General features: G+C 41.7%; 1 protein-coding gene across 2 annotated transcripts in view; it reads right to left on the bottom strand.

Annotated features, from left to right (window-relative positions):
- Positions 1–841: 841 nt before the first annotated feature.
- Positions 842–20,753, bottom strand: part of ACP7 (acid phosphatase 7, tartrate resistant (putative)) — a 63,332-nt gene continuing 43,420 nt past the window's right edge. For both annotated transcript variants that reach the window (XM_077480225.1, XM_077480215.1), the window contains exons 7-14: positions 18,167–18,229; positions 17,968–18,082; positions 16,449–16,562; positions 13,537–13,594; positions 9,739–9,806; positions 6,884–6,955; positions 6,470–6,607; positions 842–3,750 (exon numbers count right to left, since the gene is read on the bottom strand). In XM_077480225.1, the coding sequence (XP_077336351.1) occupies positions 3,703–3,750; positions 6,470–6,607; positions 6,884–6,955; positions 9,739–9,806; positions 13,537–13,594; positions 16,449–16,562; positions 17,968–18,082; positions 18,167–18,229 (676 nt within the window). In that variant the 3' untranslated portion in view covers positions 842–3,702. The remainder of the gene's footprint in view (positions 3,751–6,469; positions 6,608–6,883; positions 6,956–9,738; positions 9,807–13,536; positions 13,595–16,448; positions 16,563–17,967; positions 18,083–18,166; positions 18,230–20,753) is intronic.

The raw sequence follows: 20,753 nt of genomic DNA on the forward strand, positions 1-20,753 counted from the left end.
TAGTACTATGCGACTCTTCCAGCATGTGTTTCACAAATACAGTTGTTATAGGCAGTTTTGAGTAGCCTATAATATCTTATTTGGTTTGTTTGCATGGATAAAAATCAAGCTACCCCGCGGATCTACCACTGTTTTAGGAAGGTGCCTTCTGAGATCCCGACTCACATATACCAAGCAGCATTCAACGTAGGGATGAATGGTATAACTATAGTCCTGTTTATGGTTTATCCGTGCACCTTCTCTTTAGGACACTAGGCTCAAATCTACTCAGCGGGGACACCCAGTCACATGAGTGCACACCCAGCATCAGAAACTTCAGCCATATATATATATACAGGACTGCCTTCACCAGCATATGCTATTTCCTTATTCACGTTGATTCTTTCCCCTTTAAACATATATGTTACACAGCCAAGTCATTAAGATATTAATAAGGTTACCGTCCTTTTCACTGCTGTGTCTCCTGCTGGATCCTGATGATTCTGGGCATAACAACACTTCCGTATGCCTCTGCAGTTTCCGATGCTAGGGGGGAGAATCAGCTGTACGGGAAAACTGGGGAGGGGGCAGCCGAAGAGTTGTGAGGGCCAGGAAGAGCTCTGTTCCGGGGGCTGTGGAATCCTGCAACGCCGCTCCGAACTACCGCCCCGTGGGCTCTCGCATGGCTGGGCTGGGATCTCTCACCTCCCCGCTCCACGCCATGTCCTGCATCTTGTTCGTCGGAGCGGTGTGCTTAGCGCGAGCGGCCCCTCCCCCCGGCGAACGCTACGCCCTCTCGACGCACATGCCGGCCGTGGCAACTGCTTAAACTGGATTTTTAAGGCAATTTGAAAAGAAAAAGTTTTTAAATACTAAAATAGTTTATTTTCATACCAATTTGACATGGTTAAAAATGAATATTTAGCAAATGAACAAGAGAGTACAAATAGTTAGAAACATATAACATAATATTGCACAGATTTGATGATCCTGGAGGGGTATTTCCCAACTACTTGTAGTTTCACCATCCATGCACAACACAAGTGGTGATTGGTAGAAGGGACATCATGGCCGGCCGGTCGGCCGCTCCACACATGTGTGAACCGGCTCCATTCACATGTTATATGAACTTGAATGCTGTTAAAAATGCATCCAATCCACATTTATGTGAACCCAGACTAAAACTATGCTGGATTAATGCTGCTTTTTAAAGCCTGGTTCACACTGATGCAATAATTGCTCCAACTTTGGAGCATTTGTCGCATCAGAAGTTAAACCCTAGTTGGACCCAGTTCTGTGCAATGCAACCGTTCTAATCAGTGCGACTTGAGTTCCTGCACTACTTTTGGTCTGACTTTTGGCATGACTTGCATTGACTTCTGTTACAGAAGTCACATGCAAGTCGTGCCAAAGTCACACTGGGGTCCAACTTCAAAGTCAGGTGCGCTGCGAACTCGTAATAAATATTTTGCAATTTTGGTGGAGAGTCACCTGGCAATCAGTAAAATTAGCAATGAGGATTCTACCTGGCAATTCTTTACAAATATGACTTGCTGTGTTACTACAGGGAGGGGGCCCAGGCACAGAGGGATATTTCAGTTAGTGGAAATCCCCTTTATATAGTTGATTAAGGCCTTGGCTGTCTCTTTCATCCATAAAGTAGGCCTGCAATTGCGACTGGGGTATCTGCCAACGGAAACATATCCTGCTGAGAGTCAGTTGACCTGAACACTCCTTGAGTTGCAAATACTGATCATAGCATTCTCTCTTTGAGGAAAAAAAAAAACCTTGCAAAAAGAAAAACTAAACTGATCCCAACCAAGTGTACGAGTCCTAAAGTATGTTGATGCTCTCTGTGGCTAGGTTCAGACCTATGTGTTTTGCAGAAACGCACTACAGTCTATTTAACATGATTTCCCATGGTTCACATCTGTGTATATTCAACTGGTGCATTTTTTGGAAAAGGTCAGGGAATTTTTTGCCCGCAGCAGAAACACACTGAAAACGTGGTGCAGTATAGCACAGAGCCAAGTAAGAGTAGCAGAGCCCTCGGCTCTGTGCTACATGTCTGACAGGCGGGGCAGGGACTGAAGCCACCTCCCGAAGTTCCACAGGAATTCAGGCAGTTACGGCACTGGGATCCAGGCACCTACCTCTGCCCAGCAGCCTAATTTAGTAGGGAAGCAAGGAATAACCTGGGGCGGGGCAATTTCCCCACCTTGCCCTCCTGTAGCGACGCCACTGCTGGGGATGCATCTCACTCATTGATCTAGAATGATGGTGGTCGATTTTCTTGATATAGGGGGCCTCAAGTATGACCAAACATCACCGGAGGGCGGCACACATAATTTAGTGAATGTAATGCTTTGAAGAGCTATAAGCCTAGGTTCACACTGCTGTGGGATTGAAATCCCTCTCACGATTTCAACCCGGCAATGCAGTCCGCCTTCAGCGGCGATTTGACAGAAATCTGTGTGGGTTCCTGCACAGATGTCTATACAAATTGCCCCAAAGTCGCCAAAAGTAGTACAGGAAATACTTTTGGGAATCGGTGTGGCGCCGCACAGATTCGGACGGTGCTTTTGCCGGCAATAGCCGCCGATTTGGCATGTCAAATCGCAAGCCATATTGCTCCAATGTGAACCTAGGCTAAGACTGCATACATGCAACAGGAGATGGTCAATGACTGCATACATTCTATAGGAGTTGTTGGAGACTGGGGATATGCTTCAGGAGACAGTCTTAGCCCTTGTACACACGGTCGGAGAATCCGTCGGAATGTGTCCTATCGGACCGTGTCGTCGGATAATCCGACTGTGTGTGGTATGCATCGGACTGATTCCGTTGGAATATCCGTCGGACCCAATTTTCCAACATGTTGGAAATATTTCCCGACCAACTGGTTCGATCGGACATAGTCCGATCATGTGTAGAGAATTTTGATCGGACCAAGTGCCACGCATGCTCAGATCAAATTCCTACATCAAAGCTATTGGCTACTAGCCTGAACGTAGTCCCATCGTAACGAAATTACGTCATCACGTTCTGAATGATCGGATTGTTCGACAACCTTGTCCGGCCGTGTGTATGCAACAGTTTCGGACAAGATCCGACGGACAAAATCCGACGGATTTGGTTGTCGAAATCTCCGACCGTGTGTACAGGGGCTAAGTCTGGAGAAACATTATCTGGTACCCAAGATACCTGCTATTACAGCGCCAATGCTTTCACGTTTGTGTTACCTGCTGCCATCTTAAAAATAATTTTAAAATAGAAGTGTGCGATTGGAAAAAACAAGCACACTATACATACCCAAAGTGAATAACAATATCAAATCTATCTCCAATTGGGGATATATTGGAAACCCAGTGCAAAAAGAATAAAACCAGTGTGCTGTCCCTCAGAAGTAAATAAATGGTGATTATTGATACTCATGAAGCAATACCGGAAGTTCATATAGAATGTAGTTCACAAAAATGAAGTTCATGAGTCCAACAGGGGATTAACCGAAGGCAGCATCAGCAGTCTGTCCTAGAAATGAGTTCTGGAATCTTCCTGCCAAAGGTCATGCAAAGAAACAATCTACATAAAATAAATACAGACTACAATCGGCAGGGTCCCCCAAAGGGCCACAGGTTGGGGACACCAGGGATCTCTAGAAGGCCAGATTTGTATTTAGAGCTTTGTGAGGTTTGCTACTATTCAGAAATGTAAATTTTTTTTTTAGCGCTTGTCTTTAATCAGCCATATATCATCCACGATCTCTCCATCCTAGGGGAAAACACAAAGAGATTACATGCTTGCATACATGCGTATTTAGAGCTTCAACTAAACGTTGGGGAAAAATCTCTGCAGTACATGCACATTCCTCCATGTTTAATCCTGTAAAGCAGGAGTGGGCAAACTAGGGCCCTCCAGCTGTTGCAGAACTACAAGTCCCATCATGGCCTCTGGGAGTAATTGTAACTGCCAGCCTTGCAATGCCTCATGGGAAATGTAGTTCCACAACAGCAGGAGGGCCCCAGGTTGCCTACCCTTGCCTTAGAGGCTCAGCAAGTCCAGAAAAATACCTAAAGACCTGTCAGACATGTACTCAGCTCCTACAGCTGGCTATGCACTGACCAAAATTAGTCTAGGGATCAGCCCAGGGATCTGTCCCAGCTCAACAAAAGCCAATCATTTGATTAACTTCTGTTGAAGGGACATGCTGTCATGTCCCTTAAAGCGGAGTTCCACCCTAAAGTGGAACTTCCGCTCATCGGTTCCCCTACCCTCTGGTGCCACAATTTGCACCTTTCAGGGGGGAGGGGGGTGAAGATACCTGCATAATCCAGGTATCTGCACCCACTTCTGGGAATAGCTAGCTGCAGATGCCCCCGCCCTTTGTGTTCTGGGAAACACACAGTTTCCAGAACACAATGGGGACCAGTGAAGATGCGCAGCATGCTTGCGCATGCGCAGTAGGGAACTGGGCAGTGAAACCACAACGCTTCACTTCCTGATTCCCTGACAGAGGATGGCGGCGGGGGAAGCCGAGAGACGAGCGATTGCTCGTCATCTGCTGCCGACATCCTGGACAGGTAAGTGTCCATTTATTAAAAGTCAGCTGCAGTATTTGTAGCTGCTGACTTTTAATCATTTTTTTTAAGGCGGCCCTACTCTTTAATTGTTTGGATGGAGAAATCCTTTTTTTTAAATTTTTTTTATTCATTCTTTTTGTATTCAGCCTTTTCTGGACTAAAATCGCAAAACAGTTTTTTTTTTTTTTTTGCATGAATATAATAAAACATTTTCAATTGTATATTAAAAAGAACAAAAAGGAGCAAACAAGTTAATTGTTAGGGTTTACAACCATTATAAAGTGAAAAACTAATATTGCTCAAATGAAAGATATAAAGACAGCGGATACACACTCTGCCACTGCTAATTTGTGGCTGACAAGAGCAGACCCAGGGGCTGTCATAGTTATCCCTGCTTAATGAGCTGCATATTAGAAAAAAACATGCATATCAGGTGTCTCAGTCTAAAGACACTCCCTGGGTTTGAGCATTTATAGACCCCCGCTTTTTCTGGGGTCTATGAACACTCAAAAAGATTAGAGGGTTTCACCACCGGACTCAAGTTTCTCTTCTTTGAGGGAATCCCCCCTTCTGCCAAGGTAGAGGAAGCGGGTTATTCTCCGGATTACCAGATGGGAAAAAAAGCAAAATACGCTTGAAATATAATGGGAAGCTGTAATATATATATATATATATATATATATATATATATATATATATATATATATATATATATATATATATATATTTTATCCATTAAGCATATCTGATTCTATTATAAAGCTCAGCAAAAGTGCTATAAAGACATCATCCTTCAGTCTCAATGACACAGCTCCCCCCAGTGGTCTTACTAGAAAATGGCAGAGAACTTGATTACAAGCCTAGGTTCACGCTGATGAGAATTTACAGCGGGTTTGATGCGTTTAGGAACACACAGATTCACAGCTCATGTAAAAATCATAGTATTCCATGGCTTTGGTTCACATCTATGCATTGCGAATTTGGTGCGAGAGAAAAAAAAAAAAGGGTCCTGTGCTTGGTGACTGTGGCAGGGTTGCCAACCGCCAGTAAATTTACTGACAGTTTGTAAAAATCTGTGATTTTTTTACAACTGCCAGTAAATATCAGGGACTCATAATTTCATGTGGTGTTCACATTTTAAGTATAAATCAAGCAAATTACTTTGTTATAGGTATTGTCAGTATTTCCATATCATGTTTTATCATGTTTATACTGTTCAAATATTCACTGTGTTAGTTTTCAATAGGAGTTCTGTAATATAGGAAAGACACATATAAAGAGAAGTACTGGTGCTGCTCACTCCGAATAGTACAATATGGGAAGACTCCCCCAGGGGGGGGTTTAGGCAGCAAGGTAAGTAATTCAAATGAGTAATATATATAGAAGAATCTATATACGGTACATTACTCATTTGAATTACTTACCTTGCTGCCTAAAACTCCCCCTGGGGGAGTCTTCCCATACAGGAGTTCTGTCATTTCTCAGTTTGCCAGTAAAAAATGTGCTCTGCCAGTATATTTTCCATGTTTTGTCAGTAAAAAATGCTGCAGGAGATTGGCAACCCCGGACTGCGGGTGCGATGCGAATTCCTATGGTGCAATGCAAATTTTATCTTCATAGGCTTCAATTGAACTTGAAGTAAACTCGCAGCACACAGTTCACATCTCTGGATATTGTCCTCCTGAAATGTATGGTAAGATCATGGTAAATTTTCAGTAAAATTGCACCTCACACAGGACAAAAACTGGATCAAATTCGCAGTACATTGCATTGCAGTAGTGTGAACCTAGGCTAAAAAGTAATGTAGGGTGCCATGTAGAATTAGCTTATGCACCTTACACTTCTTTAGTTGTCATTATTAATTCATATAGAGCCCATAACATGTACAAACACTAACACAATGCGTGTACCTGATCATCGGACACTTGCTGAATGTGTATGTGAGTCTTGTTGGCAATGTGGATCCGAGTATAGCCATAATCTTCAATCCTTACTGCACTCCACTCCCGATGTAGAGGAAAGAATGGATCCAACCTCTCATTACAGCCCTGGGAAGAAAAACAGAAACAAAATACAGAGCATGATACATTAGCATGGTTTGTGGAGATTTTCTTGTAATGCCTCGTAGACACGACCGGATTTTCCATCGGAAAAAACTTGGATGGTTTTTCTGACTTGGCAAAAAAAAACATCTATAGGCTTTTATATATGTAATTTTAGCCTAATAAAAATAAATAACTTCTGAGTGTGTGGGACCATTACTGCTGTATTCCTATATTATATTAGTAATGTATTTGTCATTATTATATCTATATTTTACTCACAGCAGATCCTGTGGTTATGTGGACAGGAGCCCGGGGATTGGTGTATGGGGCATCAATGGATCCATTATACACCTGCAACCAAAAACATATCAGAATGAGATCTTTTGTATGCCCTGGATAATTTACATAGAAACCAGAAGAATCTGTCACCCACAGCAACCAATCAGATGTTAGCATTTCTAACCTGCGGTAGCAAAATAACAGCTGGATTAGTTGCAATGGGCAACATAGACATTTTCCTTTTGTTTGCCTGCAAGAGGTCTAGGGCCCCATTCACACTTGCAAATGGGACCATTTGCGTTTAGATAGAAATCCAGTGGGGGTTCCCTGCATTAATCTGCAAGTGGGAAGCCCAAATGGAAGCAATGGGATGCTGACAGCTCCCCCGGCTGTTCATGGCCAACACTCATGGAGCAGTTATCGACAAATGGTCAGCTCTTGACACTGAGACCCATGTTGATGTAGTTAGGTACTTACCAGTCCATGGAGTCCAGAGCGGTCTTACTTTAGCCTATTCTTCTGATTACTGTTGGTCCTTGGCACTGCTATCTTGAATTTGGGAGCTGGTTGGTACTCCCTTATGCTCCCCACTGCACATGAGGGTGATTACACAGTGAGACTGGTCCTACAGCCTCCTATAACGTGTCCCAGAAGGTTGGGGGAGCAGGATGAATGACCTCATTCACGCCTTGGCAAGAATTGAGTAAGTGGGATTGGGTATCTGTCATAAAAAGTACTCGCTCTCTGAAAAAAATAACACCTCTAATGTGTTAGGGGTGGGGTGGATAGAGAGATGAGCGGTACTTTTCGTTTTCGAATGAAGATCTTCTTTAATATTGATCCTAGAATGAGTTTGATCAATGTGACATGGACATTAGACTGCAAGGAGAAATAGACTGGTCTGAATAGGCTGTTAAGCTCTGTGGATGTATTTGGAGCTTTATAAAATGAACAGAATCAATATTTGCAGGACTTATCTCATATTCAGCTGGACGAGGAGGTGACCACCACCAAAACTTGGCACAGTTTGGGGGTTTTTGGATAAAAAGTGTGGAGTTTCTGGGTGGAATTTAACTGGACTGGCAACATGATGGGCCTGATAAACTACCAGCGATGCAATATTTTTTTCTGTGTGACAAATAATACATTGATGTTCCTGTTGAATGTGACATGTGCATTAGGTATAGAAAAATCCTTATTTCTCAGATTTCATGGAAATGTTGCAATTTGCACGACATACACAACAGCGCGGTTTATATATTTTTTTCTAATTGAAAAGATTGCCTACAGTTTTTGGGCATAAAATTAATGCATTAGTTCACCAAGCAGTAGGCAGCACAGCACTTCTTATCTGAGTTTTTTAAAGTTTTATACGCAGATAAGGATAGAATGCGGCATATACAAATATAAAACATTTACACAGTTTCTATGCAGGTTGGTCATTTATGAAAGTTTGAGGTGCAAATAAACAAATAGACCAAAAATATGATGGTATAGCACTGGAAGAAAATTGTCTTTACCCCTTGGGGATCGGGCTGCACATGGTATAAATGTCAAGCCGTCAGGTCACTCATGAACATTTCAGATGCAAACAAATAGTCAGATCAAGAGTATGAAGGTAGAGAAATAGAAAAATGGCATAATAGTTAATTTGATGTCATAATTAATCATTTCCCTTTGTGATTTTATTAAGTATTCTAAATCTGAATCTGAATTTTCTGACAATTTTGTACATCAGTTTCCTGCCTCTGTACCACCAATAGTTTATCGGGTCCAATGTATTTTCTGGTTCTGTCTGGCACCTAGGAATGTTAAGATACTAGGGCATCTTCTCTCAACATTTTTACCCCAGAGAAACTCTTGAAATAATTTTTAGATCTCACAGAAACCCTGCTAAAAAATTTAACTGGTGGTCAGTGTGAGGAATGCTCCTTACAATGGTGGTCAGTGTGAAGAATGCCACTTAAATTGGTGGTCAGTGTGAAGAATGCCCCTTACAATGGTGGTCAGTGTGAAGAATGCCCCTTACATTGGTGGCCAGTGGGAAGAATGCCCCTTACATTGGTGGCCAGTGGGAAGAATGCCCCTTACATTGGTGGCCAGTGGGAAGAATGCTCCTTATACTAGTGGTTACTGGAAGAATGACCCTCTTACAGGGGTGACCAGAATGCCACACTTAGGGCTCATTTACACTTGCTTCAACTTCAACACACATTAAAGCAACTACCGCTTCAACATGTTTTTCTAATGTGTTTTTGATGCTTCTGCAATGCTTCTGTGGGGCTTCTTTGATACTTTGGTGGTTGATGATGCTTCAGTGGTGCTTCAATCATGCTTCAGTGGTGCTTTTTTTAAGCTTTAAAAAATGCCCTGTGTATGTTCATATCTCATATATGTAATTTCTCCAAAACAAAGCGCAGCTAAAGCTGAAGTAAAGCCTCTCAAAAGCTTCAGGTGCTTTAAGCGAGATTCATCAGGACTTTTATGGAGGCTTTGAAGAACCACTAAAGCCACATGGGGTATCATTTTTGAAACAAAGCAAACACAAGGTGTAAACAGGACTTTAAGCTAACCATTTTATTTAGTAAAAAGTGCTGTGACTGGCATCCATAGAGCTTTAAAAAAGCATGTCCAAAGTAATGTTTTGAAGGAAGTGTAAATGAGCCCATACAGATAGCTCCTGGCACTGGCTCTGCCAAGCAGCACTGGACCTGGAACTATGCAGGCACCATCAGCTGGGGGGGGGGGGGGGGGTCAATCATTCACAGTTCAGGGAAGCACCGAGCAACCTCTGGAGGAACCCTAGTTGAAAATGTCTGTACCAGGAGCTCAGAACTGGAGTTTGGAGTACTTACCCTGAGGTTATATACAGGCCAGAACCTCTCATAGGAATGTTCATGTGCCCAGATTTCTAGATCCACCCCTGAAATTAGAGGCAAGTGTAACCGATTATCTTTAAATGCATTACCTATTCTGTTCCTGCACTGCAAACTGGTAATCAATGGCCCCTTTATTAGGTAAACCTGCTTTCAGCCAAACCACAAATCACGTGGCTCCAGCTCAAAACATTAAAAAAACTTCAAATGTAATGAAGAAATATAGTTGTACTTTAATATTACAATGGGAAGGATTCATGCTCTTGGCAACTTCCTGTAACAAGAAATGTGGGGTGTAGTGGTCACTGGGACAGGAAGGCACAGGCAAAAAGTAAAAAAAACATGAAACAGTAATATAACCCTTGCCGCTCTACCCACAACAAAATAAAAAAATATTAGCTAGGCTTACATTCAGAAGGTTAGAGATGAATAGGTAGACTTGAGACTACAGTCCTTTAATATGAGGCAGAACAGGGAGTTCACAGCACATTCAGTGCAGTGTGCTTTTTTTTCCTGCATCAAAAACATGGATAGAGGGTTATATGGTTTTCAATGGCATAGTTGACACCAGTGTGGTCAGTTCCAGAATAAAAAAATAAAAAATAGAACATGCTGCATTTTTTCTGCACAGGGCTGTACTGGAACGCGGTAAAATAGATCAAAAACACACCTAAAATGCACTGGAACACACATGTCCTTATTTAAGGTTAAGAAAAAAGAGGGTGGGGATGCACTGGACTGCACCAAAAACACACTGGAACGCATCAAAAACATGCATGCAGAAAAGCATCTGGAACGCTTCCGGACTGCGTTTCTATGGTGAGAGCTGGCCCTAAATGTTTCTATCAAGTCAGCATGGACCTAAATATAAGCATTTCCATTACCTTCCCGAACTGATGCCAAAAATAATTCAGGCGTTCTGAAGGCTAATTCGACACACTTCGATTGGTAAACACCAATCTTTCTCAAGGAAGGCTATTGGTGGATGAATCACTCCTTAAAAACGCTCTCAACCCGCCTCCAAGTTCCTTAACCCCTAATAGCTAAAACTTCATATAACCACTTCCCATGTCATAAAACATTAAATCCATAATATACTTTATTAACTATTGAAGAACAGCTTCTCCTTACTGTGGGAAAAAGAAAGCATGTCAAAAAGTTCAAAGCTAAAGTTTAATCCAGTAAGAGCAATAGTGTTACGTTTAATAATCCACTTGGATTCGCATCTAGACATCTTCTTAACAAACTTTTCCTTCGCCAACCTGGTTTAACTATTTCTACCCCCTATCTTGCCCCCCTAAAAACGAGTCCCTTTCAAATCCCTATTGTGGAATTCACTGCAGTGTTTGGAGAGAGGATGCTTGTCATTACCTTGTAGAACCTTACAAAAATGTTCCTGATTCCAGACTGTTAATTGTCGTTTTGGTTGCCCTATGTATAGTTTCCGACTATAGAATTGTATTTGATAAATTACCCCTTTAGTTGCACAGGTTAGAAATTCCTTGATTCCATAAACTGGACAGCACAGCGGCTAAGTGGTTAGAGCTTACGCTTAGCAGCGCTAGGGTCATTGATTTGAATCCCAACCACGGCACTACCTGCCTAGAGTTTGCATGTCCTCCCTGTGTCTGCATGGGTTTCCCCTGAGTACTCTGGTTTCTTCAACACACTCCAAATCATGCTGGTAGGTTGACTGGCTCCTGTCTAAACTGGCCCTAGTATGTGTATGTATGAGTGCGATTTAGGAACTAATATATATATATATATATATATATATATATATATATGTGAAAGTACCAGTAATAATAATAACTTGTGTCCTAGGGCAAGCAAATTCCTTTTCATTTTGTTCCCTCTTGTCCTACAGGCCATACATGAACCACATCTAATAAAACCTCCCAGTTTGCCTGAAACCTCCTTTTGACCACTATAGTTATTATTCTTCCCCAATAGTGCAATTTCTAAACCCAACTTTTTAGCCCTTTTATAAATACATTTAGATTTCATAGGCAACTTGGATGCTAAAATATAATCACCTTTTAAAATACCGTATTTATCGGCTTATAACACGCACTTTTTTCCCCTTAAAATCAGGGGAAAATCGCGGGTGCATGTTATACGCCGATCCTCCGAGATTTCCGAGCAATTTTTGGGCTCTGGGCGGCTTTCAGCCACCTTCGGCCCTTCTTGCGGCTTTCGGCCGCCTTCGGCCCTTCTCGCCAGCTTTCGGAAAACCGCAGAGAAGGGCCGAGAGCGGCCGAAAGCCGGCGAGTATGGACGAAGGCGGCCGAAAGCCACCCAGTACGGCCGAAGGCGGGCAAAAGCCTCCGGGTACGGCCGAAGGCGGGCAAAAGCCGCCGGGTACGGCCAAAGGCGGCCATAGGCCGCCGGGTACGGCCGAAGGCGGTCAAAAGCCGAGTACGGCCGAAGGCGGCCGAAAGCGGCCAAAACCCGCCGAGAACTACCGGGCGCCGACGAGATACACAGGACATCTCGGCGGCGCACAAGATGCACAAGGCTGTAATGATGGACAGGCTGCATGACGGACAGGCTGCAATGACAAGGCTGCAATGATGGACAGGCGGAATGACAAGGCGGCAATGATGGACAGGCTGCATGACAAGGCTGCAAATGACACTGACAAGGCTTCAGATGGACACTGATAAGGCTGCATTGATGGGCATTTAAATGTAAGTTTTTTTCCTTAAATTTCCCTCCTAAAAGTTTTTTTCCTTAAAATTCCCTCCTAAACTTGGGGTGCGTGTTATACGCCGGCACGTGTTATACGTCGATAAATACGGTACCTCAATATTTAGACATTATCTTTCTTATTTCAAAGCAGAACTAAACCTTCCTGTACAATCAAGGAACCTGCCAGTTTAGCCTCTTTTTTTTTTTTTTAACTGAGAAACCATCGGTGCCAGTTTTTACAAATCTAAAGTATTCAAAAACACAGATCTTGGACTTTGCTCTTAAGTGCAGAGGAGGGATTTTGGATCTCTCCATAAAGAGTACTTGTCACATGCCTATTGCTATCACAAGGATGTTTAACATTCCTTGTGACAGCAATAAAAAAAAATGAAATCAAGTGTAAAAATAAAATAAATGAATAGTGAAAAAATAAAAAGTGCCCCCTTCTCCCATGCTCGCACGCAAAGGCAACCGCGTGTGTCAGTCCAGCATGCACGCAAATATCGATTGTCCCACACATGTGAGGTATCACTGTGAACGTCAGATCATGGGCAGTAATTGCAGCACCAGACCCCCTCTGTAAATCTAAAGTGGTAATCTGCAAGGGCTTTAAAGCGTCGCTAAGGCATATTGCCCCCCCCCCCCCTCCGGACCCTTCCTTTTCTGAATGGACACAGTGAGTGATCGGTTCCACACTCACTATGTCCATTTATAACTGAAGCATAGTAGCTGTCCTTCAGTTTGTGAATCAATGGGAAGCCCTATTGCTGCTGAGGCTGCAGAGATGGAGATTGAGGGCCCCGGACTCAGAGGAAAGGGCTCCTGCCAGGGTCAAGGGGACCCTTCATGGTTTCTTGCAACGGGCCCTGAAGGTTGTAGTTACGCCTTTGCCCCAATTACTCAACTGCATTGGTCTCAGTTGTCTATGGAGAATTTGTCTGTATTTGTCCATCTTTTATAAATAGCTATTAAGTTTATCCAAAGCTGATAATTCAGATCTGACTACATACTGATGTGGTGAATGACACAAAACACAGAATAGGTGGTATATTAACTAGGCAATGTTTTAATTCAAGCGACACCTACCGTATTTATAGAACAAATCCTCCAGTGCATACTGGCCTCCCTGTAATCCAGTACGTATCTGAAAAACAGAGCACACAGCAAGATAACTCATCAGCAGTGGAGACAATGTGACTAAGGCTTGATTCATACCTATGCACTTTTAGTGCTTTTTGCATTTTGCAGAATTGCACTACAGCCCATTTACCATGGTTTCCTATGGAACACGTTCTGTAGAGCAAATCTGCAAAATGCAAAAAGCACTAAAAATGCATAGGTGTGAATCCAGCCTTATAGGAGACAAGGTAATTCAGATATATAACAGGAGGATTTACATGGCATCCTATACAACACAAGTTACAAATGCATCAAAGCACCTGCAAAAATCTTGTTTTTAAGGCCTGATTCACACCTATGCATTTTTAGTGCTTTTTTCATTTTGCAGATTTGTACTACAGTCCATTTAAAATGGTTTCCTATGGAACACGTTCTGTGGTGCAAATCTGCAAAATGCAAAGTGTGAATCAGGCCTAAGGCCCCATGCGCACTGAGCATTTAGCACCATTGCAATGGGGCTCTGGCGCTCAGCTGCAGGTCCATAAAATGCACAGATGTGAACTACATCCATAGGACACCATGTTAATTGCACTGTACTGTGTTTCTGCAAAACTGAAAAGGCACTAAAAAATGCATAGGTGGCAACCAGGCCTTAGACCCGGTTAAGGAGGTTCCAGTTTTTAGCTGCAGGCAGAGGGCACAGGTGTCTCATCCTGCCCCACTGCCAGCAGTCTGACAAAACACTATGAGAGGCTGAAAACTAGATGGGGCTGGATGGTACAAACCTTTAAAGGCAGTATGTCCCCAGGGAGGAATGACTAAAAACGCACTAAAAAATGCATTGGTGTGAACCAGGCCCTTGTCCCGGTTCAGGAGGTTCCAGTGTTTAGTTGCCAGGAGAGGCACAGGTGTCACATTCAGCCCTGCTTCTGGCAGCCTTTCAGACTCTATGAGAGGCTGGCAGCTACTGCAGCTGGATGCAGCTTGATGTGGTACGAACATTTAGCAAAGAATGTACTCAGGGACAAATGCCCGTAATACAAGAACTCGTCCCTGGGCACATACTGCCTTAAAGGTTTGTACCATCCAGTCCCATCTAGTCACATTTGTTTTCAGCCTCTCATAGTGTTTGTCAGACTCCTGGCAGTGGGGCAGGATGAGACACCTGTGCCCTCTGCCTGCAGCTAAACACTGGAACCTCCTGAACTGGGACTAAGGCCTGGTTCACACCAATGCATTTTTTAGTGCGTTTTTAGTTTTGCAGAAACACACTACATGGTTTTCATATGGATGCAGTTCACATTTCTGCATTTTATAGACCGGACCAGGGACTTTTTTTCTGTTTTTTGGGTTCCATAGACTTTAATGAATCAAAAATGTGTATTGAAAAATGCAAAATGCACCTGGAATATGCAAACTGCAAACTGCATAGGCGTGAACCAGGCCTAAACTCCCAGTGTGCATGAGGCCTAATACAATTCATTAAAATGCAAGTTTTTTTTACACAAACTTTGAAGGCTTGTTCACACTAGGTGCATTAAGGCTCAATACAAGGGCACATAGAAAACAATTGTTTGTGGCTGAATGAAAAAAAAACGAACAGATTCCTTCATCCACACAAGCAATGTGGATGCAGGATTCCCCTTTGCCGGAACATTGTATTTTGACAGCAGGGATTCTCCACCATCATAATAAACTGATTAGCGCTATAGCCGATTGGCTGCAAGCTGCTTATCAAAGAAGGTTTACCGGCAGAACCATTTTAATGACTGGTTTCTGTCACAGAGAGAGGGCTACACATAGATGAAATTTTTTCCCATCTGTCTCCCTTTGATAAGATTCCCCTTTACTTCCTGTCCCATAGCCAAAACAGGAAGTGTGAGGAAACCCCTCTAAAGTGAAAAAATCCCTGTTTGTCACCAGTATCCTCAATATAATATTTTCCCCTCAATTCCTGTTCTGGTAACAACCCAAAATTGTGATTTTCATTCACTTTCATTCTCCAAGATAATAATAAACATGACGAATAAAACAAGAAGGGTGACTATCCCTAATAGGGGCACAGACAGCAATAAAAACCTGATAAATGTTCTAATCCTTCTCCACGCTATCCAAAACTGAAAAAAAAAGTTTAGCCCTTACACTTTAAGCTAACAATATATGTTATAATCCAAATGCATAATCTCATAATTATCTGCCAACAGCTATGTAGAAGAGGAACTTCCGCAGTTGGCTTGCGTGATTGGATTGGCCATAGACGGAGCAAATTCGCTTTGTTACCCCATCAACAAAGACAGTGCTGACAGGAGAATCCCCCCCTGTGGAGCCATTGTGTTCTCCTGTGGTGGGAAGCTATACCTGTCGGGAGAGCAGTGATTATTGCTAGTGGCTATAACATAAAATCCAGCAGGCTAGTTGTACCCAAGTTGACTGATCGATCAACTTGGGTATATTCAGTCTGCCCATACATGGTTCAAATCTATCTATGACCGGCTTTAGCTAGGCCCTCATATTAGTTTCTGGTAGATCCAAAAAAAGATTGTACAATCAAATTGTAATATGCACGGTAGCTTTAAAAAGATGTGTCAGCTAGCTGAATGCGATAGAATTTCCTTCATCCATAAAAATATAAAGCAAAGGTTTCCATAGATGTTATCAGTTAAAACCTATTTTTCTAGTTTTGTACAGAGCTGGAATCGGTTTTTCAAAAGATTCTGTCCTCACTTTCTGCGCTTTTTTTCAAGACTTAAAAAAATGTTTGGGCTTTTTCACTATTAGGACATTTTGCACTCAAATATATCTGTTAGCATGGTGAAAAATGTCCATATTCATGGCGTCCTGGAATTAAGATTTACAAAAAGTTTGGATATTCTACTCACCGTGCTGTTAACTTTGGCACAGTCATCACTGTTAAAATTGGTGCAATACATTGGACGGTGTGCCATTGTGATGATCCATGGGCGCTCAGAACGACGAGCCTTGCTGGTGGCCTCCTAAAAGGGGAAGGTTGGACATTATTTATCACATATTTAAAGTGCTGCTTTGGGTGCCTATAAGTAATGGTAATCCAGCCTTAATTATGGTGTATATGTGGCCAAGATCATGGCAATACACAGAACTTCACTTTAGCTGTGAAGACTGACTACACTGTAGTTACAATTTAATGACATCCGAGATAAAAAGAGAAATGGATCACCTCCTCACCGCACGCCCGCACACTGTGGACACAGGAAGTGAGTCACAAGCTTCACCCGACACGTTGCATCACTGGTCACGTGACCAGTGATACAATGCATCCGGTGGGGCCTGTGACGTCACTTCCTGTGTCCACAGTGTGTGGAAGTGCGGTGAGGAGGCGATCTATTTCTCTTTTATCATGGATGTCATTGAATTGTAATGTAAGCAGTTATTATTACATTTATTATATCTATTGACAATATTGTGCTATGGTGTTTTTGTGCCCTTTCTGAGTGCTTGCGGACCGTGAGTCGTGGTCGTTAAACATTACAGTTGAGTCTTTGGAAATATCTAGTGTGAAGCCCAGCAGACACCTTTTGGATATCAAAGCGGTGTTTGGCCTTATGGCCTTTTCCTGAGGCGAGCAGCCATTTCAACTATTGGTGGCGGTGGAAGCAACATTTTTCACCGGATATATTTTTCTTACACCTTGTGTATATTTTTTCACTGGATACGGTTGATCATAATCACGATATGAACTGGACATAATTGTTTTGCACTTAGACATTCTTTGTTTATATATTATTATTATTATACAGGATATATATAGCACCAACAGTTTACGTAGCGCTTTACAACTTGGTATATTAATTTTGCACATATATATTATTTTCTTTGATCATTGATTGCATATATGGAGTTTGAAAGTTTTAGGTCTAAATGATTATTGTGTTATTTTTTTATATATATCCAAGTTATGTGAACAAGCACACTATTATACACCCATTTACATATTTTTGCTAATGTTTGAGTTCACTAATCAATGGTAGTAGCTGTTCCACTGTTTGTACCCTTTATTTCTACTTGGCAGTGCATAAGTACTCTACTATTCATAATTGATGAGATGTTACTATTCTCCATATAAACCTGCATCCAGCAGCCTAATACTTCCTGTTTTGAACAATAGAGATACAGACAGCAATAAAAACTCTCCCCTGCTGTATCCCAAACAAAATCAAAAGTTGTGGCTGAGGTTGGGTTTTAAATTGAAAGATATTACTTTTTGACCTGAATGTGCTTTCAATGTGACACTAAAAGATATCCTTTCTCCTATTCTACAAAAACAATCCACTCAAAGCACAATCCCAAAAGTATACATCGTAAAAACAAGACCATGATCTGACATGGGTGGAGACTGAAGAACAACACTGTTCATCTAACCTGCAGATCCCTTTGTAGCCATTTAAACTGCTCCGCCACCAATTCTTGGCCAAATTTCAGGTAGAAATAGACTTCTGTAGAAAACGAGATAATGTGAGCAGGCCCAAGATCCCAGCTGGAGAAAGAACGATGTATAAATGTTAAGGTCACATGTACATTCCATGCATCAATATGTCATTTCTGCCTAGCGCTTTCCTACCTGTACCACAGGCCCTCAGTGTTTCCTGGCATGGAGAAACGCATGCGATAATTGGAGAAGTTGCTGAAAAACAAAAAGGTGACAAAAACTGCTGTTTTAATAGGATATTGTCAAATCTTTTAATATCATATAATATGACAGTTTTTAGATAATAAAGTGGTTCTTTATTCTTAACAAAGAAAAATCTTAAAAGCCAGCAGCTACAAATACTAAATAAAAAAGGGCACTCACCTATCCAAGGATCCAGCACTGTCCTCACCCAGGATGGTTCCTCGCCAATCTTCGGGTCCTCAGCGCTGACATGTTTACTAAGGGAAGTTGGCTGTGACTCTGCAGCATCATAGCCGGCTTCCTAATGAAGATGCATGAGTTGTGCTGTGCTTTCTGAATGGACCCAGGTTTATAGAAATCCATGCTGACCTCACCACCATTCCCCGCCTGTCCAGGAAATGACGGGCAGTGAGAGAGTGCTGGCTGGCTTGACAATAGGATACACGCTTTTTAATACAGGATAAATGTAAGTGCATGATTGATGCATATTCGTTTTATTAAATTTGTTTGCGAAATTACACTATGGGAATTCTTCTGTTTTTATTTGTATAAAAGAACATATACCAATATGGTTGTGAGGAGAGGTTAAAGCAGGAGCCCTTTATGTTGATCCAAGTGGACCATTGGGATATACCGCATGCAATTTGGCCCAGAGACCCAGGCTGGGGGATAAGCCATAGGCACGTTTGATCTCCCTAAAAAGAGATCTAGCCAGCTGGTAAGCGGCATTAGGTTTATTGGTGGAGGATCTTACCCTTGGTGTATTCTGTCACTTCTTTGAGGGTGTCGTGTGCAGTGTCACTATAGAGGATTGAAGTTCTACCTCACTAGTTCTTTACTCTAATTGTGGACTCTCTACTTCAATTGTAGACTACCTACATATATTTATATTTTTATTTTATTTACCTTTATTTATATTCACTGTTAATTTTCCAATTCATATCACGTTGGGTATTGAATAATAACACACGTGAACAAGATTGATCGATATTTATTGAATGGTAGCAGTATTTAACTATACTGCAATTTGTAGCACTCATTGATATATAAGTACTGTATATATTTTATCACATATACTTTATGATTTTCAGAGCAGCTTTTTCTCTGTTTAATTTATAGTGTATTGTGTGCATCTCACATTAAGTTGCAGCAGAAATTCATTTTTTTTATTATTTAGTTTAGGATTATTAGACAGCGCTTTTTCCCCATGACTTACATTATATATGGAATACCCCCCCAAGGAAATACTAAGGGACATCAGGGGCAACTGATCAGCAAATTTTTAGAAAAAAATAGAAATTAATATAAAATATGTGGTGCATACATCACCATCAGTAATTGCATGAGACGTCAAGAACAGAATAATATCTAAAATATAAATTACCTTGATGTTGACTCTGATGCGTGACTTGGACTCATTATAGAATATCAATATAGCAGCACTATTTCGCATGAAATGCCCCTGAAGAAAAGACTCTACATAGGTCAAGAAACGCGTCAGGCTTAACACTAAAGGATTTGCATTTATATTTGATATATGATTTTGTTCTTGTTGCTTTATGCAATTACTGATGGTGATGTATGCACCACATATTTTATATTAATACATTTCTATTTGTTTCAAAAAAATTTCTGCTCAGTTGCTCCTAAAGTCCCTTAGTATTTCCTTGGAGGGTACTCCATATATAATATTGTCTGAATGAACCCACAGCTTTCTGGGACCTGTGACGTGTCCCAGAAGGTTGTGGGCAGAAGGAAGAGGGAGAAAAACGTCAAATCTGATCGCCTAGGCAGTTTGAGCAGAAGTGGGAGCGGATACCCGTTAAAACTAAGTACCTGCTCCTCAAATAAAATGAAAAAACTCAAAAAGTGGGATGGGGGGGGGAGTAAAATATCCAATACTACAGTGATCTGGAAAGTTGGCTCTCTAGCTCTGAACAGCGTATAAATCAACAGCACTCTCACTACTTGAAGAGCACGGTTTATTAACACACTGTTCAGGTGGGGTTGTGTCAGCCTACAGGAAAACCGTGATTCTGTAAACAATAAACCTTTGGACTGCTATTTTCTTTACACTAAAAAATGACTTTACATGAAACAAGCTGCTCACACCTTATAACACTTCCATGTGTGTTAAAACAATGTGACGAAACGCATAGAGGTGGAGCCATTTGGATTACGTCATTACGCAAAGGTAAGTCCAGGAAGTGAGGTATTTACTATAGCCAGCTGGAGCTGAACACCAGAAGTGTATTTACATTTGATGCTTGTACTTGTGATTGCATTTAATGCACATGATAATGTGAGCATTATTCTTTGTGAGAGGTGTGAATAAAGTAAAAGGTGAAGCACTATGGTGTTTGCCCTTTTCTTTCTTGCTGCTGTATTGAGGAGGGGAGCACGACTAGTATGACCTGCTGGGCATACAGGACTCCATGTAAAGCGGACTGGTGCAGTAAGGCTGCAGATAATCCACTAAACATATGGAATGCCATTTAAAGGGAATTTGTGCGGTTTTTGACCTTACATTTTTATG

The sequence above is a fragment of the Lithobates pipiens genome, unplaced genomic scaffold, assembly GCF_037356315.1.
Source record: "Lithobates pipiens isolate NorthernLeopardFrog02 unplaced genomic scaffold, aLitPip1_a1.2 Scaffold_1, whole genome shotgun sequence".
NCBI classification, from domain to species: domain Eukaryota; kingdom Metazoa; phylum Chordata; class Amphibia; order Anura; family Ranidae; genus Lithobates; species Lithobates pipiens.